The sequence below is a fragment of the Neovison vison genome, chromosome 6 (assembly GCF_020171115.1).
Source record: "Neovison vison isolate M4711 chromosome 6, ASM_NN_V1, whole genome shotgun sequence".
NCBI classification, from domain to species: domain Eukaryota; kingdom Metazoa; phylum Chordata; class Mammalia; order Carnivora; family Mustelidae; genus Neogale; species Neogale vison.
In genome coordinates this window covers 196366092-196393007 of record NC_058096.1, presented here as the reverse complement: position 1 = coordinate 196393007, position 26916 = coordinate 196366092, and the positions used below count along the sequence as shown (strand labels likewise).

General features: G+C 40.6%; 1 protein-coding gene across 4 annotated transcripts in view; it reads right to left on the bottom strand.

Moving 5' to 3' along the window:
- FHIT (fragile histidine triad diadenosine triphosphatase) overlaps positions 1 to 26916 on the bottom strand; it is a 1399398-nt gene that overhangs the window by 281003 nt on the left and 1091479 nt on the right. For all 4 annotated transcript variants that reach the window (XM_044253281.1, XM_044253278.1, XM_044253280.1 and 1 more), the window contains one exon: positions 869 to 1014. In XM_044253281.1, the coding sequence (XP_044109216.1) occupies positions 869 to 1014 (146 nt within the window). The remainder of the gene's footprint in view (positions 1 to 868; positions 1015 to 26916) is intronic.

Below are 26916 nucleotides of genomic sequence, written 5' to 3'. Positions count from 1 at the left end.
CCTTTCATAACCTGAAAATAGTGGCCTTCTTTATCTGTTGTCTTTGAATGTCTGTGGTGGGGAGATGAGAGGGGTTGGAGGAGGATGGCAAGTATTCTGCATAACTAAAGCAGCTAGGGAAAGGTATCACATGATGGAAGAAGCCAATTCTTTCCAAAGGGTCCCTGCAGAGTCATCCAATTTCAAGGCTGTTAAGGACTTTAATAATTAGGTATTGATACCCCCCACTCTTCCCATGGGGAATCTGAAGGGGCATAAGATATGTTCTGTTGATTGACTCAATGTCCACAACTGATGACTCACCACGACCTCCTCCTCTCACACTTTGTTCAACCTCTCCCTAAAAATCTCCAGTGATCTGGGGGTGGAGGGGGTCTCATTTTCTTCCTGGGAAGCAGGCCACACAGAATATCCAATCAATCCAACTTCATACCAATCCATAATCGATCACTGGGGCTTGAGTTAAATAGAAAAGGAGCCTTCTGAGGGCAGTTTCTACTCTCCTAAAGTAGAAGAGGGCTAGGTCCATGCGGTGCTCAAGACTTACCATGCAGTAAAAATGACTTGTCCAGCCCCAGTTCTGGGAATAGATCTGGAATGTCTTATTGCCCATGAAATCACATGTTTATTATTCCCACCTGCTTCGTAAACAATGCCGTAGACAGTGTCTCAGCTGACAGTCTACAGTCCACCTTGGGGCCCATGGGATAGTAGGGCGGTCCTGGATTAGATACACCTTTTTCTATTACTGTATAAGACATGAACAACTCACCTTACCAGTGAGATGCCACTTAAAAGAGAGAGAGAGAGCCCAATTCTAGGGGGTGAAAAGGAAGAAAAATAACTTCTGAGCTATCTGTACACTCACCTGAATGGAAAATGTGAGAGAAGTCCCCTGGAAATGCTTCTCCACCACCATCCCGACCCTCTGGGTCGCCTGAAACAAATCCGCCACCTCATCGGGACGCAGGTCTCGGAAACGCTCCACCCGCCGAAGGGGACACACGAGGACATCTGTGGTGAGTTCTGTTAAGGCACACTTCGCTTGCTTTGGGTAGTATTTTTACCAAGAAATGTATACCCCTAGTACTGAATCCCCTTGGCCCAGGGCCTGAACTCTCAAAGACGAAGGAATAAAAGAACAAATATTTATCAACCACCAAACTCCAAGAAGTTCAAAAAGAGCTTATAAACATGGTTAATTATACTTGGATGGCGCACTGAAGAAATTCTTTTAAGGGAAAGGGACATTAATGTTCAGAGAGACTCAAGTGCTGGCTGAAATAATTATGCCAAGAGGCAAAATCTATTCTGGACCATTATCTCCTGACCCCAATTCGAAAGCTCTGTCTTCTTCAGCAGCTAAAGGCACTGGGTTGGAAAAGCAAGCAGAATATCCATGATTAAAATTTTAATTTCAATATCTCTTTAGAGAAAAATGTAATAAAAATACTATAGGAGATGTTTTATTTATGTTTAAAAGGAGTGTCGACATTCTGAAAATGTGCCCTGCCCTTCATTTCTGATAAGAGATTGCTTAACCACGTGGTTAAGCAATTTATGACAAGTGTTCCTCAAGTTGATCATTAAGAATTCAGAAAGCCAGCTAAAGGTAAATCATTGACTTAAGAAAACAGGGTTTTTTGTTTTGTGTTTTTTTTTACTTAGGCCAACAAAACCATCTTTTTTTTTTTTTTTTTAATATTTATTTATTTATTTGACAGAGAGAGATCACAAATAGGCAGAGAGGCAGAGGAGGAAGCAGGCTCCCCGCCAAGCAGAGAGCCCGATGCGGGGCTCGATCCCAGGACCCTGAGATCACGACCTGAGCCAAAGGCAGCGGCTTAACCCACTGAGCCACCCAGGCGCCCCAACAAAACCATCTTAAGACAAGTCACCATAGTTATGCTATTGGCCTGAACAAACAAGATCTAAAGAAAAAGAAGATGAGTTTGATCACACGTTGGGGGCAAATCAGTATTCAATGTTACAGCATCAATAACGTTTCAGTTGTCTTTGTATTTGAACTCTCACATACGTGTGGCTACATGCACACAATCAGGCGTGTGTGTGTGTGTCTGTGTACATAAACACACCCATTCACACACACACACACACACACACACACACAGACATATTAATTTTTGTTTAGTTTTCAGGTACCCGCAGAGGAAAAAAAAATGTTCTAATGCTCTTTTCTGTTTCTCTCTTTTTTTCCTGTTTCTCGTTGTTTTATAAGAATGTGCTTTGCCTGACGCTAAGCAGCTAAGGGGCATAATAAAACCCCAATTCTAGGACTGCGAGTCCCACCAGAATATCAAGCACTGTGGCCCATCATACTGGTAGGACTCAGAGCCCAAAGGAAAATGCACTGAGCTCAGCTGGGTGGGCCTGATTTCCATAAGAGAAGGGGGAGGGGGGCGGGGAGAGGAAAAACTGATTAATTTTGCTCATAATCAGGAAATTCATGTCAACGGTAAACTAGGAAAAGGGGCATTTGTTTAATCTGAGTTCATTTTTCAAGAGAGGAGAAGGGAAGACTTCACCCACAGGGCATCAGATACTTAAAAAGATAATTATCCTTCTTTGGCAGGGCTGTTTTATTATCATGGGTCAATGAACCGTTTAGAAATGAAGAATTTCCTTTCATTTCCTTTTAGCAGATTGCCAGCCTCCACTCCCACTGAGTTGCCTTTTCTTTGTTAAAAGAGACCTTTTCCCATCATCCTCCTCCGGACACCCCCTTCTCCTTCCTCCTCCCCAGACCCTCCCTTAGGCCAGACTTCACCAAACCACAGCAACATGACAACTTTGCAGGCTTCCAACAGTACCCACAATTGCCGTGGTGAGCTGTGTCTAAACACGGCGACCAGGTGGGGAAGGAAGGACATTTTATTTAAACAACGGCTCACTCTAAAAATTATGGGACTGAATCTGAAATTCTTTGTACCAGATGTAACTTCAGTAATATCAATGACGTCTGAAAATTTTTTTTCGTCCCAATACCATAAAGATGTTTTATTATCAGTTCATTCTTCTTGTCTGATGCTAAGGATTGGCTTGACCCAATGTTTAATGAATCAAAACATTTACGGAAGTGAATTAAAATGGTTGAATCTGTCAGCTGTTTCATCCCGTGTACACACAAGGGCAGGGTCGTCTACGTGATATACATTTATTATTTTAATTGAAGGTTAATAACACTAATAACAACATGTCAAAAAGCAGTTGGGCAGGCTAAACGCATTCTCATTTAGGTGAATATTTTTCACCAGCCCATTTAGGTCATGTTGCCCTGACATGTATATTTCCTGAAATCTAATCCTTTATTAAGAAAGCTTCCTATCTGCCTGCAACAAACTATGTCTGCATGTGAATGACAGGATGAAACAGGGTTCAGTTTTAAAGGTGTTACTCGGGCAGCTGTTCATGTAGGTAATCATTGTCTTTGTGCTATTGGGACCCAGCGGACAGACAAATAGGCATCTTGACCTGGCAGTGGACACACGGGTAGGCTTCAGAGGCGTCCACAGGGAGGTAGATGGGTCTGGATTTACACAGGGTGGGTGGGGCTCTGGAGCTCCTGGCTACTGTGTGAATCACTGACCTGACCAACAGCAGATTTCCCAGGCCATTCTAGGTACTAAATGGCATCAGGAAGTCAGGACCAACCACCATCCCTTAGTTCCTCTGAAACCAGAGCAGAAAACAGCTTGTGCCCTAACCCCAAACCCAGGCTACGTCCCCACTGCTGCCTACCCTACTTCCTGCTGCTTCTCTTCCCCCACTGCTCTGCTCTGCACTATACATGTGCCACATCTGCCTTTCTTCTGTTCGTCTAACACATTCAACTCCTTCCCAGATTGGGGGAGCCTTCGTCCCAGCTGTTTGTTCTGCCTACAATTCAATTCCCCATGATCTTCGCCTGGCTGCTTCTTTCTTATCATTCTGATTCTAATTCCAGCGCTCCCCTCCAAGGAGCATTCCAGGACCACCAGTTTCAACAGCTACCCAGTGACTCTCTCTTCTGTCACCCGATTTCCATCCTGCCAGGGGCCTTACCACCAGCTGGCAGTTTTCTGGGTTGGCTGTTACCTACCTGAATGAGAATGTCAGCTGCACAAGAGTGAAGACTGCTTTGTTTACCACTGGCTCACCCCTGCCCGGAACACCAGACTTAATAAGCTTTGCTGCAATGAGGGAATACATTATGAACCAGACCTTCTTATCAGCTACCTCTGAGCACGAAGACCCTGACAAAATGGAACAACACCCATTTATTTCCAGCCATCTCCTCAAGGTTGGGATGGTCTGCAAGATTTTTTTTTTTTTTAATTCAAACAGATCTATTCCTAACATGTAGCATAATTGGAACCAATATCAGATGTGAGCTGGAAAAACGTAAACTTGTTTTTCACGTAAATGAATTTTTATACGAGCACAAAGGAAATATAATGATGAGGGTAAAAATCCTTGTGAAAAATCCTTTTTATGTATGTATTAAAAACTATAGAAAGAAGTGGTTTCTCGATTATTCAGAGTCTCTGGTAAACTAAACCTACCAAAATGCTGCTTTATAGGTTGAATAGGATTGCAATTCATTTGTTCACTCAGTGAACAGGGGGCACCAGGTAAGTGTGGAGGCTGTGCCAGGCTCTGGGAAGAGCAACGGAGAACAGGAAGTGGCTCCTATCCTTCCAGTCCAGGAGACAGGCACTGGACCAGGTAACTATAGTACCATGGGAGGTACAGATGGAGAATTTGAAGATAAAGAGGCAGAGGGAAGCACCCAATGTAGCCCAACCTGGGAACCATAGTGAGGCAAGGGTTCCAGGGCAACCACAGGTGAGCTCCAAGATTGATAAAGTACTCTGTGTTTCCCAAAAATATAAGCAGGTTCATAAAGGATTTAAAGCAGGTCAGCAAACATTTTCTGCAACACGTCATATGGTCAAATTCAAAGTTTGGTGGGATGTATGCCTAAGCAGCTCTAGACAAGACAAACAACAGTAGGCATGGCTATGTCCTAGTCAACTTTTATTTAAAAAGGGGGGGGCAAGCCATATTTGACCATGGATCTTATAATGTCAACCCTTGATTTAGAGGAATCACATTAGCAAGAGGTAACTAAAGGAAGCTAGAACTATGTGGGGGCTCCATTCTTTTCCTGAGGTGAGGACTACAGTGTTATTTAGACAGAATATTGGACAAACATCATTTTGGTATCTTAAAAATTGTCAGTTTCTAAGGAAAACACCTGAACACGATAGAGAAATTTCATGAACTATACAGCACTTTTGATGCGTTTGAAGACTAATCCCAGTCAGAAAATGTGTTACAGTGATGATATCATGTAGGTAAATCCTAAGTGTTGCTCCCCAATGCAACTAAAGGAGTTTCTGCCATCTTTAATTGGAAGAATGAAGCATATGATCTACAAACATATGAGAGCACCAGAACAGTATGTTATTCACAAATTCAACTGAAAATAAAGGCGTTTTCTCAAAATAAGTGCATAAGCCTTGGAAGAAAACACCATATTGCTTAAAGATGGTGGGTATCACGCACTACATGATTCCCATAGACAAACAACTCAGGGAAACCAAATTAATTTTGAAAAAGCAGACAGCTCTTATAATCCTACTGCAACTTTGTATATGCCAGTAGTTTTAAGGTAATATCACAGATGTAGTCTAATTTAATTTAGAGATTCCTAGGCATCATTAATGGGCAAATCCCACATTATACATTGGCTATTACAACACACCTTCTTTTGTATCCTCTTTGCTTGTGATTAATACCTCTGAAGAAACTTTTTAGCCAACATGCCTGATAACCCGCAAAGAAGTTAATCTACAGAAATGAATTTAAAATATGTTTATTCAGGACCCATCATGGGTGAGAACCTGTGAAAGAGAGTATCAAATAGGATCTGGTCTCTCTCTCTCTAATCTAAAGGAGACAAGTCCATTCAGTAGTAATATTTTTTATTTTTTATTTAGTTTTTCTTAAGAAGAGAAGGGAATAGTTAAGAGTTTAGTTCCTGTGGTCCACAAAGAGACTCCTCATAGCAGAGGAATATCAAAGACAACTTCCTAGAGCAGATGAGATTTCAAGTGAATTTTACAAATGGGGGAGTAATTCAACCAGTGGGTTGGCTGGCAACCCACTCATCTGTCCGTCCCACCACTACAGCCTCCTCTCAGTCCAGGGTTTCTGCTAGAGTTTTGGGCGCCAAGATGAATACAGCTGAGTAACTGAACTTGAAGGGCTCACACTCTGATGTCCCAAACTGTCATACAGTCTAAACAGATCATCACAACACAGAGAGATGAAGACTACTGATAGAAATCAGTACAGAATGTCGTGGGAGCTCAGAGGAGGCAGAATCTAACTCTGCCTGGGGTGTGAGATAAAGTTTTCAGCATGGTCTTGCATTTCAATTTTCTAAAATCAGAAACTATTTCTCCAAATTTAGGCCAAGATCTGTCCTTGAAAATGGCCTAGCAACATGTGGTTAGCTTTAAAGAAAGTTGTCAGACATTCCTTCTTTGACCACAATCCCTGTTTCATTTAGAGTGTACTCTCCATTTACTTAATCTTTCCAACAAACCCATAAAGTACTGTTAGAATTCCTATTTTGCAAATGAGGAAATTATAGCTAATAGAAAAAGAGAAACTTGTACAAGACACTCAACATGAGACTAAAACTAGAATTCTACCCAAGCCATACAATTCCAAGATCCATGTTATTAACCACAATGCTGTGATGTTGCACTTTTTGTACTATTAGGACTCAGTCTCTGCCCACCCTCTTATTAAAAGTGTGCCCTGAATTCCCAAGGTCTGTTTGTGGAAGACAGTCATGGGTATTACAAAACACTAAGATACTGTGCAAAACTGCTAAACTCTGAGAGACGCCTAGCCTTGAATGAAGAAAGCAGTGGAAATACATAATCCCATCATGGGAGGAAGCCTCAGTGCTGGGCAAGGGAAGTTGATAAGGATGCCCTTATCCTAACAGAGAACTGTGAGTAAGGACATCAAGAATAAGAGAACTTCCTTGCACCAGGGGTTCACCAGGAGGAAGCATGGAGGGATGTGGAGCCTCCATTTGGCCCTTCCCTCCCTCCATCCTGTCCTTTCTTCCTTCATTCATTTTAACTGAGTACAGTTGATTCATATCACATTAGTTTCAGGTGTATGACATAGTGATTCCACAAGTGTATACATATAATATGCTCACCCACAAATATAGCTACTACCTGGCCCTTTTTGATTTTTGAGGTTGGCTTACTTCAAGGTACCTTTGGCTCCCCTGGGCTGGCAGATTCTGAAGGAAGCTTAGCTCCAACAGTCAAAATCGATGGGTTAGGCTGATAGATACACTGAAAAATCTGGCGGCCTGTTGGACAGTGATTGAGAGTCACTGACTCTCTCACACTATTATTTGTATGACCAAGGACCACCAGAAACTTGGTAATGCCTTTCCTTTCCTTCTTCATCTTCACTCACTACCAGACCAGAAATGCTTGTCTCTGGCCTTTGGGTGTAAACACTTAGGGTGTTTTTGCCACATGGAAGAGATGATGACGCAACACGCCAGACCTTGTGCTGAGCCCTGGGTGGCACACAACTAACCCGAATACACACAATGGAAGAAAGAAATCAAATGGAATCTTGCTTCCATTTGAAGTTGGTGTGTTAGATGATTTACAAATACTACCACAAAAGTCCCTCCCACCTGCCCCTTTGCAAAGTGACTTTGTTTCTCTTCTCATCAAAAGTGGAAGTCTGTTTCCTCTCCCCTTGAATTTGGGCTGGACTTAGGACTTGCTTTGATGAGTGAAATGTGGTAGAAGCTTCACTGTGTGACTTTCCAGGGTCAGCCCTGAACAGTCGACAACTTCTGCTTTTTGTCCTTTTGGAACACTGAGACCAAAATGCCGTGAAAAGCCCAGGTGGCCTACTGGGGAATGAGAACCACATGGAGGAGAACTAAGGTACCACACCTGATAGCCAGCACCAACTGTTAGAACCTTCCAGTCACAGGAGACCTAGTGACTGACTTCCAACTTCTCTATCAGCTGTCTACTACTCCATTATGACAACAAACACAAACACAGTGGCCTAAAAAAGCACTACTTTGTTTTCTTGTCCTGATTCTGTGGGTGGTTTTTGTGCCGGTCTCACACAGGCGACTGCTTTGAGTTGGCAGGTAGGGCTGGGGCTGGGCTCAGCTGGATCCACTGGGCACTCGCTCCAAGTGCACTTTCATCCCAATCCAGAGGCAGAAACTCTCAGTGCGTCTGAAGGCTTAAGTTCTCCCATATTACTGGTCAAAGGAAATGACAGCCCAGCCCAGGTTGAAGATAGAGAAATAAATTTCATCTCCTGACAGGAGGGGAAAGACCACACCAAAAAGAGGTAGGGACAGGGGCAGTCATGTCGCACCGGTGTCATCACCATAACAATGGACCACGGGTAGTAACTGTGAAAATAAGTCCTGGGAATCTGATAAAAATGACCAGATGCCAAGATATCTTAGACACGTGCTGACTATCTATAGCCACGTCATGTTTGGAGCTGGGACAGGCCTCAAACATCATCCTTCAACTATTATAACATCAATATCTTCCTTGTTGGATGGGGGAAAAATGGGGGAATAGAGTGTTTAACTGATGTGCCACAAAGTCACACAGGTTCACAAATGGAACTGAAACTCAGCTGTCTCCCTTCCCAAACCAAAGCTCCTTCCATTACACACAAGACGACAAAACACTGAGCCTCTGCCACCATGTTCCAGTGCTAACCCTCTAGGAGACATCAATAATCAGCTCCGTAACCCTGTCCCTGAACCACAGAGACTCAGATTCCTTCTCAATCCTGCCCTTGAAGCAGCTGTCATCAATCGGAGTGGGCATGTACCATGAGACCCAGGGGTCATTTCTCTGGCCTTCTCTCCTGCCTTGAGAACCACACAAACAACTGCACAAAGGCCCCGGCAGAGTCAAGAACAAAGTGAAAGGTTGCAAAAGCGAGAATCAGCCCAACTACCTCAAATGTTCATCATATTGCTACATTTTTATTCAAAATAAATGGGGTAAGTTTAAAATTTGCTCATCGTGGATAATAATTGATGATCTAAAAAATAATTTTATGTACATTTCCATGACAAGTAAGAAATATTTAAATACAGAGTCGTGACAGAGAAATGGAAATGTACTGATTCAGATGATTAATTAAAGAAGACAGCAGAATATTATTCTCAGAGTTGTTCAGACTTGCTCCCATTTATTTTTCCATATCTGATCTATTCTAGGGATTCAGAATGTAAAAGTCACTAAAATAAATCAAACCATCAAAATATCATTGATTCTGATGAGGCTGATTAGCATGTGCATATATGAATATGGAGGAAGTCAGTATCCAATAATATGACGAAGAATTAGTCATTCTTCAAAACTAATAAAAAAGTAGAGTGTGTATTCATCTTACGACAGCTTAGTATGTCATTCAGTGACAAGCAAGGAACTTTCCACTTCATACTGCGGACTTCTGGAGACCTGTGTAATAAGCTATTTGCTCTAACAAATAATCCTAGTCCTTGCAAATGTTTAAAATAATTCATAATGTCACTTCAAAACCAACAGGATGGACGATGAGGCATTTTTTTAAGAGGAGATTCAATTTATTTCATTTAAATAGCACAGTTACAGAGCTTTGACTCAAAGACAGTGGCATCTCCAAAAGTAATCTACTATTCACAGTGCAAGCACTTCTGTGAATTTTCTTATCAGAAAGGTAGAAATATTTTTTTTTATTTATTTATCAGAGAGAGAGAGGGAGAGAGCACAGGCAGACAGAATGGCAGTCAGAGGCAGAGGGAGAAGCAGGCTACCCGCTGAGCAAGGAGCCCGATGCGGGACTCGATCCCAGGACGCTGGGATCACGACCCGAGCCGAAGGCAGCCGCCCAACCAACATTAACCCCCTCCCCAAATTAAGCAATACCACTCTGAAGAAGCAACTTGTCTATTCGGGTCCCATCTTTCTTCACTGGATATCAACATACCCACCACCGTAACTCAATGATGACATCGTGGGACAGTCATCAACCATACGCATAAATGGCGTGAATTGAATTTTAAGCAAGTTTGATTTCCAGAATATAATAAACTCCAGGACAGTGTGATTAAGATAACGATAGGACTCTGCTCATTCCCGGATCTCAGGGCGAGTATCTCCTAAGTATCCATGAGAACACTCACGTTTTGTCCTGGAGACATACAGTGACAGTGAGTCCTCAGTCATCTGAGGGGAGGGAAGGCAGGTATCCTTGACTAGGCACACGTGCCCTGAGCAACGCTCCGAGCTCCTACACCACTATGGACACTCAGAGGTGAGAATCACATTTGTAGGGTGAAGTGACCAGGTGGCCTTCAAACAAAGTAAAATCAAAGGGGAGTGTGCGGCCTGAAAGCACTACGGTACAGATTCTTGGGTTTAAATTTCACACATTATTCTGTGTATTCTTCAAAGCAAAGGAATCTTGTATTGATTAGCCTAAGAGAATCAGAATGGGAAAAGCTTACCTGCATTAAATTAAACATGTGGGGACAAGTGAATAATGTTAGCAGGGGAAGGAAAGAGCATGTAAGATTTGTTTGCAGCCTACTATGTGCCAGTGATAATCAGTGACCCTTTGAGGCAGGTAATATCACCCCTGTTTTTTCACATTCAGAAGGTCTGGCCAATGAAGTGAAACCACATACCCAAGGCGACACAATTATAAGTGAAAATCTTGGCACAGGCCATGTGGTGAAATCATCTAGGCTATTTCAATGCCGCCAACGTCATGGATGTCTCCATGTGCCTACTGTGGTGTTCACTACAGCGGTTCACCAGAACCCTGCTTTTGTGAGATGCTATCACACATTAGACAGGAGGAAAAACACGGGTGCTTCGTGAGGATTAAAAAGCACCAGATGAAATGAAGTGAAACAAGTTTCTTTACGACTGTACTCATCAGGATATTTAATATGCTAACGTGCATTCTGAGTTCTCAAAAACCAGAGATGCTGTGCAGCATTTCTCATATTTGCTGAACAATAAAACTAGTACTATTACTATTATTATTATTACTTTGCAGAACACTGCATAGGACAAATGTTCTAGGGGATGTTCTTTGGGAATCCTGAGCATCATTTATCTCAATATAGAGGTGCCTCCAAAAGACAGCTATTTTTCAAACAAAAAATAAATATCCTGTTAATTCCTATGGGCAAAGCAAGACGACATTCTGCTAAATGAAATACGTTGGGAGGCTGAGCATTAAAATACATCTAATGGGATAGAAAGGTCATTAGGGCTGCTCACCAACTATTTTAGGTTCTTGCCATATCCAGGCACAAGGTAGGATTATACTTCCCAGATCCTTGTGGTTAGATGAAGCTGAAGATGAATTGGGAGCAGAAGTGATACACGTCATTTATGAACGAGAGCCCTGAATTGCAGTGTGAGACCCCAAATCTCTCTCTCCTTCTCCATGGCAACCAGAAACATCAGTTGTGCTATCAAACTAGACTGGCATCACAGGTCAGCTGGGGGCTCTGCTCATCACCTGTTCTCAGGGACTAGAACGAGTCTGTCAAACAGGTTTCATCTCTTTGGCTAACTCCCAACTAACCTGTAGCAGCTGTTACAAGCAGTATTTCGAAGAGGATTCTGAGACGTTGATAGGAATCAGAAGGGAAGAATGGAGGGATTTGTTAGTTTGGGCTACCATGAGGGAAGGAGGAATATCCACGTGCATGTGTATCTGCCATTCTTCGATGAGAAAGCAATACAGAATTTCCCCCCAGGGCTCACGTTTCCCCCTTCTCAATGATATGGAAGTCATTTCTATGCAATGTCTCTGAGTAACAGTGATGAAAATCTGGTCTTATTGATACTGTCCTGGAGATACATTAAGGACTATGGGATTTAAATAATTCTAGTTAGGAGAGTAATAAAAAAGAATTACTGTCTGGGCGCCTGCGCGGCTCAGTGGGATAAGCTTCTGCGTTCGGCTCAGGTCATGATCCCGGGGTCGTGGGATCGAAGCTCGGCAGGGAGCCTGCTTCCCCTTCTCTCTCTGCTTACTTGTGATCTCTCTCTGTGTGTGTCCAATAAATAAACAAAATCTTAAAAAAAAAAAAAAAGAGTTACTGTCACTCAAAAGTATCCTCCATAATGTGCCAACATGGGAGTGGGAACAGCCCAAAATGAGAATGACATAAAAATGGTCTCAGGCATTAACAGCTGGAAGGATATTGCAAAGAAGAAGAATTAAGTACACTTGTCAACTGAAGGAAATATTTAAGGATCGTCTCCAATGAGGATTTTTTTAAACTTCAAATATACTCTGCTATGAGATCACTTCAAAAACTCTACAAAAAGTTGTGTTTGGGTTTTTTTTTTTTAATTTTGTTTTTTGTTTTGTTTTTTTAATTCCAGTACAGATCAGGAAGTAATGCTAAAGGTCTGTAATTCATTGGAGATGTGCTGGAAAGCCAAAGGCAAGGTAAGTAATTCCATAGCATTTGACCATGTATGCTTCTATTCTACCAGCATGTAAATGAGGACAGAACGTCTGGAGTGTCTGCTTCTACAGACTGGGACCCAAACTCCCTTACAGTGAGGTTCCTTCCAACACAAACTCCACTAGGTCCTGAAAAGCATGGATTCCACTTCTGATTTGCTAATGCCACTCAAAAGCCACTGAAAAGTCCAGTTTCCATCAAATCTCCAGTACAGTTGGACAAGCCCATGAAGCAAGCCACACATCATAGTACGGACACTAGGGAAGGCAGAGAGCAACCAAAATATAAATATGGAACAGCAGAGACTCTTTAACAGGAGAAAAGAAATAGGAAATGGGAGACTTCTCTGCCTCCATTTTCTGCCTCTTCTCCAGAGCGAGTAAGACATAAAAGGGAATATTCTGCAGGGAAAGCATTCTTAGAAGACAGGAAATATTCCCGAGTAGACAGGCTCACATGGCATTTCCTGGTGCCACACACAGTGTGAATAGTGCAGAAAAGGCAGTCAAGAAATATTTAGTGGAAGAGAAAATGACATGCACGCTCACTCGTTGCTTAATCTGCAAAACAATTCTTTCACGTGTCTTCAAAATGTTTCAGAAATTGTTTCTGAGACCATTGAACAAGACCAGACTCAACTAACATACATGAAAATAATTAAGGGAAATGCACTTACTACTTAAAAAAAATGCTTAGTTCTGAATTCTTAATCAAAGAGAGACCCAGCTAAAGGCATAGAAAAACTAAATATAATATACCCTTCCCTTTGCACATCAAAGGCAGTGCCTGCATTTTAAATGAGAAACTTGTAGACCATTAACTCAGTGGAGCTTGGAAAGATCTGAGAAACACATTGTTCTATGTTCTTTTAAAAAAAAGGAAGAGGTCTTTCTTGGTGACAAATACAAATGTTGATAGAAAAATTCCTTATTTCAAAAACAGAGAGCCTTAAGTATGTTAATCGGACATTCTCAGAATGTGACTTAACCCCCCCAACCAAAATAAATAAGTAAACAAATTCATTCCCAAAAGAGATGTGAGAATATTTCATGTTGAAAGGTGTACTGTGTTTAATGAATGAATTTCTCTGTGAATTACTGAAGGAAGGCCATAAAGCCAAATTTTGGAGGAACAGGTAGAAACAAAACACTTTTTAGGATGTTGTATGATTTTCATTTATTCATTAAGAATGTATTAACTTAGAGAATAACTAAGAGAGTCAATACTCTTATACTGGAATTAAAACACCAGAATTAAGATTAAAACTTAAAAAAAAAAATAAAAAAACCTCCTACACGGTAGGTATTGTGTAGGATGCTTAGGACAGAGCAGGTACTAGCCATGTGTACCATGTTCCTTCCCATCCAGAAGTGTACATTGTAGAGGGTGAAAAGGCAGGAAACAGATAAAATGTCCTCTATTGTGAAAGAGACAAGGGTGGACATAAGAAAGCCAAGATGCAATGGTACAAGGGGAAGGACATTCCAAACCAACACTGCTACCTGGGAGTGAGCTTGGCCTGCTGACCCGAAGCACGAGGAAGGAGCACTGGCCCTCCACAGCTTTGGGGGTGGGGGAGCGGGCTGGACTGATTCTACGTGCATGGGGAAGCCTCTGAGGCATCTCAGGCAGTGTGTAACAGAGATTTATAACAGAATCTGAGTTCTCTTTCAGAAAGAGCACTGTAAATGCTGTAGAGAAAAAAAAAAAAAATAAGGATTCAATTAATGCAAGGATAAAAGCAGAAGACCGCTGGGGATGGCTTTACCAGAGACTAGCTAAGAGATTCCAACTAAGCCCAAACTATGGTGGTGACAGTGTAGATACAGAAAATTTGAGACATATTTCTGAGGCAAGAGCAACAGCACTGACTGATGGGGGGTGGGGAAGAAGCAGAAGGGGAGTCCAAGAAGACTCCAGGGTTCTGGCCTGAGGAGATGGGTGGGGAGAGTGGTGTAATTTAGGAGAGAAGGTGGTTAGCCGGGTGGGGAGGCAGTGTCATGTGGTTCACTATTTAGAGACCTTTCCTTCTTGAATTCACAGATTTCCCAAAACCAACAAACCTGGGGGTGTAGATGGACCCCAGGGCTCCTATGAATCTCCTGAAAATGCTGGCAAGATGGGATGGATATGAGTGTGTGTGTGTGCGTGTGTGTGTGTGCACTGTTCTCCTGTGGTCTTGAATTTGCAAAAAATTCTTAGCCTCCTGACTACAACTAAGGTAAGAATCACTGATTTGAATTAGAAAAATTATTTGGAATTAGTTCCCAGGAGAATGATTAAAAACAGATTCACACTTCTATCCATTGTAGCTTAGAATCTTATAGATTTGATGTAGGAAAGATGTTAGAGTTTGAAGCTGATGCCCAAGAAATTAGTTCCTGAGAGAATGATTAAAAACAGACTCATATTTCTGTCCATTTTAACTTAGACTCTAATAGACTTGATGTAGGAAAGATGTTAGGGTTTGAAGCTGATGCCCAAGAGAAAATTCTTGAGACATCTTTGGTGCAAAAAGCTTGTTTTATTAAAGCAAGGGGACGGGACCCATGGGCAGAAAGACCAGCACCAGGTCATATGATGTGGCCCATTATATGCTTTCAGATTGGGAGGGAGTTAGGGAGAGTATAAGTCTCTAAGGAATTTGGAAGCAAGGTTTCCAGGACCTTGAGAGGGCTAGCTATTGTTGGGAAAAGGTCATTTATTACTGTCCAATAAAACTGTAGTTATTAGACCCTTCAGATGTATATCGGTAGGTCATACTCTTGGGGGATGATTGCCAACATGTATCTTGGGGAGAGGGGGAGATAAAAGAGGTCTCCAAAGAAATTTTTATATGTTTAAGTAGACTTGCAGGATCCTGGAGGTCAGGCTAAGACTGTCTTTTGCCTTTAGCAAAGTATTAACACCGAGGCAGCCGGGTGTCTAGAGGAATGTCACTCTGCCTGTTCAAGGACTTGTCAGCATACTATAGGTAGGAAGGAAATTTAATTTTTTTCTGCCTTTGTTTCCCACATCAGACCCACTCCTGAAATGTGAAAAAAAAGTTAATTTTGTGTCTGAGCAATGTTCAGAAGGATGAACAAGGATGAACCCTCCACAAAAGACAAACTAAAGATTTCTTTCTACATGGCATGACACTAAAATCATTTTAATCGGATTCAGCAGTGAACAGTTTAAGATGTGTCTCTTCCAACAAAAGACAGCTGTACACATAAAGATGATTGTGTGATCCATTCAAAATTAAAGAATAGGCTAAATCATTTACAACAATAAAAATGCAGAAAATCCTACTAGGAAAAAAAAAAAAAAACACATGAAAACTCTAAGAAGCAAATGATTTCTAAATGTTTCCAAAATAGGAAGCAAAAGACATTTTAATGTCACTCTGGTAGCTTCCAGAATAGAGTAAGTTAATCAGGCAGCCTCTAAAAACAAAGAGGCAATTCATTAAAAACAAATAAATTTAAAAAATTCAGCAAGAAATGTCAAGAAAGCAGGCTTTTTCAAGAGAGTGATTTGTATGCAAATATAGCTCAGCATTTATCATTAAAATCTCCAAAGTCTGTAAAGGGACAAAGTTTGTTCTTTCCAGCTTCTTAAACTCTTCTCCTTATCAAGTCAACTGCCAATGACAAGGAAGGTTGTGACATCTTTAAAGCAGTAGTAGAAGAGACATTTTCACACATATCACACATATAGTGTTTCAAACCACAAACTCCTAAGCTATTCTTTCTTTCTCAAATTTCTTAGCCTAGTGTCTTTGTTAATGCTAGGCTACTATTTATACCTACTTCATTTGGTGTGTTACAAGGGTTTTTTGTTTGTTTGTTTTTTTAATAAGGGATTTTTTTTAAAAAAAGATTTTATTTATTTATTTAACAGAGATCACAAGTAGGCAGAGAGGCAGGCAGAGAGAGAGGGAAAAACAGGCTCCCCACTGAGCAAAAAGCCCAACACAGGGCCCGATCCCAGGACCTCGGGATCATGACCTGAGCTGATGGCAGAGGCTTAACCCAATGAGTCACCCAGGCGCCTCAATAAGGGATTTTTAATAGCATATTTCATGCCATAAAGTGAATGCTACTAAGTAAATGGTTGCTTAAAAAATTAATAGAAGTAACTTCCTTTAAGGCTTCCTTCTGGATAGCACACCCCTCCTTGAAACCACGATGTGGAATAGGGTTTGAATATTGTTCACTGATATGAGGGTTCTTATCGTGAGGAACCCAGAACTTCCCTACGCCACATACGAAACTTCATCACTCTGTTTCCAAAGTCCACTCACCTACCCACCTCCCTTACCTCCTATTCTCTCTCTGTTTTTTTCTCCCCCATCATTACTAGCACCTCTGGAAGCAGGTGCTGGGGATAGGTTAACTGACTATAGTTAGCGTCTTTCACTCCAGTTTGAACTATATCAATTTTTTAAAACACAATTACCAATAATAAAAAAAAACTCACAATAAGAAAAAAAAAACAAAAACCAAGAGCACTGAAGACATTCAAAATATTGAAGCACAATTAGGATTTGCAACTTTTTTCTAGGCTCTCACTTCCGACATTGGGTTTAGGTAGCCAAGCACATGATACCATTTGCCTAATGTTTAAATGAGAAGACCCAACAAGCTCAGAAGAATCTATGAAAATACCAACTTAAACCCAGTATTTCTATGTATTTTAATTTTATTTTGTATATAACTGAAAAAAATATTTAAGCAGGCTAAGAAAAGAAAAAAAATTGAAGAAATAGATGTTCTGGCAATTTCTTACTAAGTTTATATTTACATGTTATTCCTCCTGCAGGATCTTAAAACTCACTCCCATTTCCTTATATGCCCAGATATTGAAAACACATATCTTTGCTACCTGATAATCTTCTGGTATGGGAAATCAAACATTGACTCCAATACCTCTCATTACCAGTATCACCATCATCACCAGCATCTTTGCCACCAAAAAGTAGAAATTATATGAATTACCACATTTTGCTAAAATAGCATCCCAAATTTCTTATTGATAACAGAATGTTTTTCCTGGAGACTGCAACCTCAAATACTAAGCCAGAGAGGTTCCATCATTATCAATGTTTCCATATGGAGAAAACACAAAACAAAAAAGCCAAGCCTCTCCTTGAAAAAAAAAAAAAAATACTTACTTAGAATCTTATCTGATCCAGCTTAATCTATGAAAAATGAAAAAAAAAAAGAATTCAAATGAGAGGGATTATTATGGATTTTTAATGTTTTGATATTCTTATATCGATAGTAATTTACCTAATATAAGTCAATGCCTATAATGCTGTCCAGTGGGACTTTCATAATGAGGGAAAAGTTCTATATCCTACACTAATATAGTAGCCACGAGCCCCGTGTGGTTACTAAGCAGTTGAAATGTGGCTGGTGGGACTGAAGGACTGGATTTTAATTGCATTTAATTTTAATTAATTTTAATTTTTAAATGAACAATTAAACATCAACTTTATATTTTCACTTAAGTAGTTTCCTATAGCCAGGAGCCACCCACAGCTACTTGCTTCTACACCAGACAGCCCCCAGTAGAAGCCCCAGGTACATAACAACAGGGAGTTGGGAAAACTGACACAAATGGGAAAATACATACCCCAAGGTGGGGGGACACTACTTCATTGTTTCTTTTTATCAAGCAAAACTGGAAATTGGAGGCTCTATGTAATTCTATACTTAACTTCCAGCCCTTACTCACCATGATTCTAACACTTGAAAATATCAATGACCACAGTTTAGTTAAATAATACCAGTTCCCTGACAATGTAGTTCAGATTTCAGTGACCATTGTTTGTTAGCTCAGAGGCAACGCGTAAAGTACAAATCCATTGCCACGTCTTCTGTCCACGGACCACCATGTGGGTAACAGATGTGCATCTTGACCGGTAATCAACCACAGTACTTCTTTCAAAGTCTGCCAGGGATGGGTCACCGCGCACCTGTCATTGGTCACACAGAGCCTCCCAGTCTTCTGCTGGTTAAACCCCGGTGACATTTTACAAACTTGAACACGCAGAGGAGGGAACGGGCCAAAAAATATGAAAGTGCAACAAAGAAACAAAAAATGATGGCGGGGTTGGTAACTTGTGAATCAAACATAAAGGAAGTTAGGGGAGAAGAGTTAGTGTGGGAATGTTGGGAACGCGGACCAAGCTGCGGCTCAGACACTAGCCGTGGAGCCAGAGGACCTTAGCTAAGGCAGAGGTACTGACATAAATGCAGGAAGCAGTCATGACAAAAAGAAGGAAGATGTCTCAGAGGAAGGGATACCAGCAAAACACTTAACATTTACAAACAAACAAACAAATAAAAACCAAAAAAACACAACTTCCTATTTGACCACACTGAAAGCACAGAGGATAAAATGTTGGAAACTGATCGAAACTCAGAAAGGAATGTGACAATTTGCCACGGCAGAGAAAAGATGCTCCATCTGTATTATAAGTTATACAACCAGACAAAGCAGGCGAGCGCTGTTCAAACTACTCTTGATAAATGTTTTCCAAAGGTTGGGGGGGCCACTTTCTCAATGTTTCTAGTGTTTTAAATTACCAGTGCACTAAATAGTCTTAGTCTTCTTTTTTTTTCCCCCCAAAATCCCCTATATGCGTTTAACACACAGTAAGAATTGTGTTTTGACAACATTTTTAAAGGTCATGGAGCCATCATAATTTTCCCCCATTGATTATTAAGACTGCTTTGCAAGGTTTCAGCTTTCCTGGTCATTTTTCAGTCCCAAACTGCTGTACACAGTAAATACTTCAAATTCATAAAAAATACTGTGTAGGGCAAATAAGAGGTATGGTTAATGGGCCACATATTTAAAACCTGTGCCAGGAACTAATGTCATACTTGATGTGCTTCTCAGTAATAGCAGGACAGAGTGGGCTGAAGAAATTCAATGGCTGTAAGTGACTTTAAAAAGATGTATTTATCCAATACTCAGAGCAGGAAGGGTAAACCTATTGTCACATACCCCTGAATTCTAATAGACTGTCTGGCAAAAATAAAGTTGACAATTTATTTTTTTTTGCTCCAAACAGCTAGAGAACTGCATGTAACCAAATCTCTTAACCCCTCAATGCATCATTAAATCTGGCTGTTAAGCATTAAAGTTTCTCCATGAAATGTTCTCTTATACCTAATAGTATGTAGGGAGGTGAATTACATAAGGAACATCAACACCACGCATGTCCCCTATTTAATATGGATGATGAACAGCAAGCAACATTCCAGCCGAAATCCTTGTTTTGAGACAACAGAAGGGATAGAGATGGATCTACCCTTCCCCGCACAATGCTCTGCGATAGACCCTTCCCATAGCAAATCCTCCGCTACCAGTCCCAGTACTCTTTAGAACAGAGGCCACCTTCCCTCGTTCATCCCTCAATCTATAGCCCAGCACTTGGAGCCCTGGCGAGGTCTCAGTTCAAATGTCACCTTCTAGGGGACCTGTCCACTCCATCTAAAGCAACCCTTCTTCCATAACTTCTTCATTTGCCGGTATCCCTCAGAACCTGATTTGAATCCTGAACTAAAGCATTCATTTAGGTTTACTTACTTCCTGCCTAGAATGTCAGCTGAAATGAGAGTCCGGGTGGGACTTGTCCGGTGTTCAGCTGCGTCCTGATGCCCAGTACAGTTCCCGGACAAAACACACTTGCTAAACACCACATGCATGGTGGTGGCAGGGTGTTTTGAAGCAACGCGTGTTTAAGTGAACGACTATTTGAAAGCGTGACTGCTGAAAAGGATGCTTGATTAATAAATGAATTAGTCTGAAACTATTGCCTTATTTTAGTAAGTAGAAAGTAGAAGTAAGTAGTGCTCCTCACTAATGTTTCACACACACCAACAGAAAATTCTCTGGGTTGTCATTCCTTTTCCTAGGTTTTGCCCTCAGACAAATCTGAAGATGAGAATTCTTGCAGTGGGTGAGCTCCCCAGGTCCAGCCTACCATTTGCTCAACGACAAGATGGAGACGTTTCACTTCACAGCAGCATGTGTGAAAACAGCTTGGGAACTTTTGTTAAGAATAAGCTCAAGATGAGTCGACAGAGAAATGTTGTTTCCACAAAACACATTTTCTCTCAGAATGTGAATGCCAGTCTGGTTTTGAGTTGAGGGAGGCGATTTCTCACTCTGATCTTTGTTGGCAAGGCTGTTCTTGGAGTTTTCTGTCAACATGGGAGCCACCAGGGACCGCCTATAGCACATTCACAGAAGGGATAAGTATAGATGAGGAAGATCAGACAAAATGGAAATGAGGAAACAAGGGCCAACCTTCAAGCCACAGCACTGCAACGGCTGTCATGTAGGGAAGAGGAAGATGCTGGCTAACCTGGTAGTGAGTGGGAGAATACAAACCAACTAGTAAATGACAGAAAACAACTAGCAAATGGTGGAACAGAATTTCAGTCACACATGTGGGCTAAGGAATGACCCAGATCTGGATTCGTATTTGATGTCTCCCACTTTTTTAAGCTATTTGATGTTGGGTAAATCAACTCCTTGAGTCATAGCAACTTCGCCTGCAAAATGGGTATTATTTATTCAGTTTGTACTTCAGGGAAATCAAATAGTTTCAGTGATGGGACATTATCTAAAGTATTCCCATTCTGGGGGCGCCTGGGTGGCTCAGTGTGTTAAGCGCCTACCTTCGACTCAGATCATGATTCCAGGGCCCTGGTATCAAGCCCCGCATTAGGAAGTCTGCTGCTCCCCCTGCTTGTGCTCTCTCACTCTGTCAAACAAAAAAATTAAATAAAATCCTTAAAAAAAAAAAAGTACTCCAATTCTAAAAGTGAAAAGAAAATCAATAGATTTACAGAAACCACCATTTTCAACCCCTAATAAAAAAACTTGATTCATGGGACACCTAGGTGGCTCAGTCAGTTAAGCCGCTGCCTTTGGCTCCGATCATGATCCCAGGGTCCTGGGATCAAGTCCTGCATTCAGACTCCTTGCTCAGCGGGGAGCCTGCTTCTCTCTCTGCCTCTACCTGCCACTCTGCCTGCTTGTGCTCGCTTGCTCTCTCTCTCTTGCTGACAAATTAATTAATTAATTAAAATTTAAAAAACAAAAACAAAAACAAAACAAAACTGATTCATGTGAAATTGTTAGTGGATGATTTAGGACTTAGATTAGGGGTTCACCACCTGGGGGGGGGTCATTCCCCATCCACACTGAAGAAAAGGCGCACAATGAGAAGAAAAGGAACACATGAAGATGAATGAGGGGGAAAGCTGCATGTCTGTTTTCACTAACTTTTAATTTGAGGAGATGCTTTGCATCTCCTCAAATCACAAATGTAAATAACAAACCAAGGAGTAAGAGCAGTATCTAGAACTTTGTCATAGGAGAATTCAAAGACATTTAAAAAAAAAATAGAGAGCGATAGCTTTGTATCTGTTATAGACATCTTGAAAAATCATTTACTCTATAGATATTCATCAATTCTAGGAGTATTAGTAAATTATAGAAGTCGTTATACCTACCAGTTCTTGTTCCTTACAATGTAAGAACATCATGCATATTTTACTATACCACAACTTTGCTCTTTAATATTGAAAAAAACTGCTATTCAGTAACATGGACTTTCTGTGTGTTTCTACGCACTTGGTTTTCCTCATTTAAAAATTTATCAAGGGATGCCTTGTCGTTTAGCCTTCTGCCTTCATCTCAGGTCATGATCTCAGGGTCCTGGAATCCCCCCCACATCAGGCTCCCTGCTCAGTAGGAAGTCTGCTTTCCGTCTCCCCTACCCTTCCCCAACTCGTGCTCTCTCTTTCTCTCTCTCTCTCTCTCTCCAACAAATAAATAAAATCTTTTTAAAAAAATTGCCAGGAGAAGAAATCTACAGGCTTCACTGACTTGCCAAAAGGGCCCACCTAACACAAAAGGTTAAGAGCTCCTGTTTTAGATGGAAGGTTGCTGGGGACTTTATAATAATGGGCCAGGATGTCAATACCTAAATCTGCTGAGCAATGTCAGGACCCTAAGAGTGGGACATCCAGACACCATGCCTCCCTATTAGATGTGAGTTGAGCACACAGCATGCCACAAATGCTTATATCTGAAGATAGTCAATCCTCACGTCACACTGTCTAACAGAACTTTCTGTGATGATAGAAATGTTCTATGTTTAGGCTACCTAATATATCAGCCACTAGATGCCTAAAACGTAGCCAGTTCAAGGGAGTAGTGAATTTTTGAAATTTTATTTACGTTTAATCAATCTCTATTTAAATAGCCACATTTAACTAGTATCTACACTACTAGACAACCCTCTTTAGAGCTAACCTAGTTTTTATAAGATAACAGAAGATGGAGAAACAAATTAAAGAAGACCAAGGGAAAGAAACAGATAAATCCAGATTACAGAACAGTCTTCAAGATAAGACAATTGATCTGATTAAAAAAAATCAATGCCATAAAAAATACTGTACTAAAATAAGTAACCAAATATAATGTGAAGATTTTGTTTGGATCCTGATTCAACGAATCAATGATAAATAGACATGTTGAAACAATCACAGAAGCTTGAGTATTACATATCAGGAAATTACTATTAATTTTGTTAGATATGATCATGGTATTATAGTTACATTAGAAAATTTCTACAGTTATAAAGATGCATACCAATATAGGTAGGGTTGAGATAAAACTATGTCTAAAAACAACCTTAAAATATTTTAGCAAATACAGAAATGTATAGATGAAATATGTGTAGCAAAATCTAGATAATCATTCAATCTGGTGAAGGTCAAAAGGCATCCTTTAAATTATTTCTGTTACTTCTGAGTATTTTGAAATAACTCAAAATGATTTGGGGCGCACCTGGCTGGTTCAGTTGGTTAAGTGTCTGCTTTTGGCTGAGGTCATGAGCCCAGGGTCCTGGGATCAAGACCCATGTTGGGCTCCCTGCTCAGCGGGGAGCCTGCTTCTCCCTCTCCCTCTGTCTCCCTCCCCCACCCCACTCAAACTGTTCTCTCTCTCTCTCAAATAAATAAATGAAATCTTTTAAAAAATGATTTTTAAAGGTGATTGTGTTCTGCAGAGTAATTGGCACATAGTAAGCACTCAATAAACACAATAAATGTTAGTCACCAACTATTAGCAACATCATTATTATTCATGATCCATAAAGCCAAAGCAAAGATCAATTAGTAAAAAGTACAAAAGTTAGCTTTGGGCTCAATATACAAATAAGCTTTTTTAACGTGAGGGCTCTATGAAAATGGAAACATACTGTCTCCTGAGGTAATGGTGGCCCAGAGATGTTCCTAGTAACAAAAACCACAGTGGCTCCCATTTATTGAGCATTTACAAAGTGGGAGACATACATCTCAGCCCCTTTCCATATTCCTTCATTTCAGCTTCCCAACCGTGTCATAAGGTAGATACTCCTGTTATCCCCAGTGGAGCTATGCCAGCGGAGATTGATCACTTGGTGAGGATGTTGGAGAGAAAGGTCAAGGTGAATGGCTCTTCTAGTTGTCCTTTACCATCCCTGACAACCCTGGACTCTTCTGATTCAATGAACATGTCACTCAAATGGATTGTACAGGGCTAGCCAGCTGGCTGGCTCACACAAAGCCAGTGAACAGAGAGCAATTCTCCGTTTCACTTATTGAAAGGTCTTCAAACATCACCTTTCCCTTTCAAGTGGCAGACTAAAATCCCACAAGAATTTAATTATCTGTAGGCAAGGGGCTGATGTGATCAAGAAAATGCTACATTTCAACTACTTCATTTATCCATTTTCAAATTTCCCATAAATTACAGGAAAACATCTTCCCCGGGCTGCCGTTGGACCAAGAAATGCCCATGGTACATCTTTGTCAACATGTTTCAGAATATAAATCCAGATTGCAAAAACTAAAGCTGGTATAAAGGCTGTCGTCATATATTATATCATTTGGAAAGAAATATTGGTGACCTTATCCAGTATGACTGTTATAATAGTAATAAAATTGAATCTTGGAAGATTACACTTCTGGTCAAAGTAGTAAAATGTGACCTTATTCTATTGAACATTGACATTTATTATATTAATTCACATGTAAAAAACTGCATTAAAATGATATTAAAGCCCTGGATAGAAATGGGAATGCTTAAGAATTTCAGAAAAAAAAAAAAAGATTTAACTTGACCAATCATTCACAGCATGGAGCCTGTTTGAGGCAAATCAAACTAAATTCCCTTCACCAATCTCTGGTTCAATCCTAACTTTATTACTATTACCATCTCATTCATACGGAAGGTATTTTTTTTCCTGATGCTTCTTCAAACATTTTATAAACCTTAACTCATTTTCATCGTGCTCTGGAGAAAAAGAGAACACAGAGCAATGAATACACAAACTTGACGCAGAGGATCAAGCCATCTGCTCACGGCCGAGAGATTCTCCTCATACCAATAAAACCGTCCTGAGGGGCATCTGGGTGGCTCAGTCAGTTAAATGTCTGATTCTTGATTCTGGCTCGGGTCACAATCTCAGGGTCATGAGATGAAGTCCTGTGTCCAGCTCAGTGCTCAACACAAAGTCTGCTCAAGTTTCTCTTTCTCCCTTGGCCATCCCCCATACTCCTCTCAGTCTCTCTCTCTCTCTCTCAAAAAAATAAATAAAATCTTTAAAAGTAAATCATGCTTAGAGTTCACGTCAGCCAGTGCACAAGTTTCTAGAAAGAGTACCAAGGTCCAGAGATCACAGAGCAGTCAACAGCTGCATGGACTTCACAGAATGGCGACAGAATATGGAGAAAAGGCATCATTTCGGATATTGTACCCAAAAAAACAAAATTTATTTTAAATTTTGGTGTTTTGGGGGATTTGGGGTTTTGACTAGTCAAGGTTTCACAGGAAGATCCCTCTCTTCAATATGTTTTGCATACATTCAAGTTGGGGGTAGAACATGAAATAACGCAATATATCCTGTGTATGGCCCAGACACCCTGCAAAGATCTGTCTTCTCTTGAGCATTTGCCCATAGTTCCAGGTTCACCGTGATAGGTCCTCCCATTTTTCAACCTTGTTTTTCACCACTCTCAGTAACTTCAGGCTCCAAGCAACAGTAACTTCCTTATATCTCATTTAATATCGTTTTCCGCTCTGAAAATCATTGCCCTCTATAGTACTAGAATAGCATAAGTGTTGTGTTAACAAACAGCCCCAACATTTCAGTGGGTTGAACAACAAAGGTTTTCTTCTTGTCTGATACTGAGTTGATAGCAGGTCAGGAGGTCTGCTGGAAGGCATCCAGACTGACGGAGAAATCACCAGCACAAACATGGCTAGGATCCATGCCAAGAAGAAAAGAAAACTCTGTGGGTCTTGCACTGTAAATTAGCTGCTCAGACAAAAAGTGATACAATTTATTGCCATAAATAGCCATGTGGTTCCATCGAACCACAAGCACAATTCTACCATAAGCCTAATGAAAGGGAACTGAAATCATTTGTTCAATACCATCAATGACTTCTTATCTCCACATGCCCCCAGTCTTGTAATTCTTTCACATCTAGGTTAGATTCTATTTCCTCAAATATACAGCCCTGGTACCTCTTGTTACCAGGAAGCCATTCAGACTCTTAATATACACAGCACGTTATCTTACCTCTTAAGGCCATTATGGCTATATGAGAACAGTGTATCCACTGGGATTCTATGCTTCCCACAATGCCTTGCTAGATAAATATTGCTTGAATGATTGAATGAGACTGTATGCATAATGAGACTTCATCTCCAAAGACTTCAAATACCCTGGAGGCCAGTAATACTTGATAAGTAATAAACCTTTTTTTATTTTTTCTTCTTATTTATATCATAAAGATACTTAAAACAACATTAAAAAGATCATAAAGATGAAATAAAACTGAACCCATAATCCCACCACCCTAAACCAGCAACTCCTTGCACTTCTCTGTCTAGTGCTGTTTAAAGAGTGTCTATGTCCTTTACCTCACTGTATTCAGGGTGCACGTGGATATGGGGAGAATTCTAAATAGAAGATAAATGACTGCCCCATCAGTGCTTTTTACTCTTCCTCAATGCAAAAACACATTGGGTCACATCTTAAGACTGATTTGTATTTTCCACAATATGCGTACCAGAGATTTAAAGATTCCAGGCTATTCAGTACAGTAACCATTACTTAGAGGAAGCAATATACCCTGCCCCAAAACTTCTAGTCCTTAACCTGGCTCTAAAAGAAATCACCTCTAATAAAAGGAACTTGATTTCCATCATTAGAAGAAAAAAAGAAAACAAAGTCTATGTACTAAATCTTGGACAATTTTGGATAA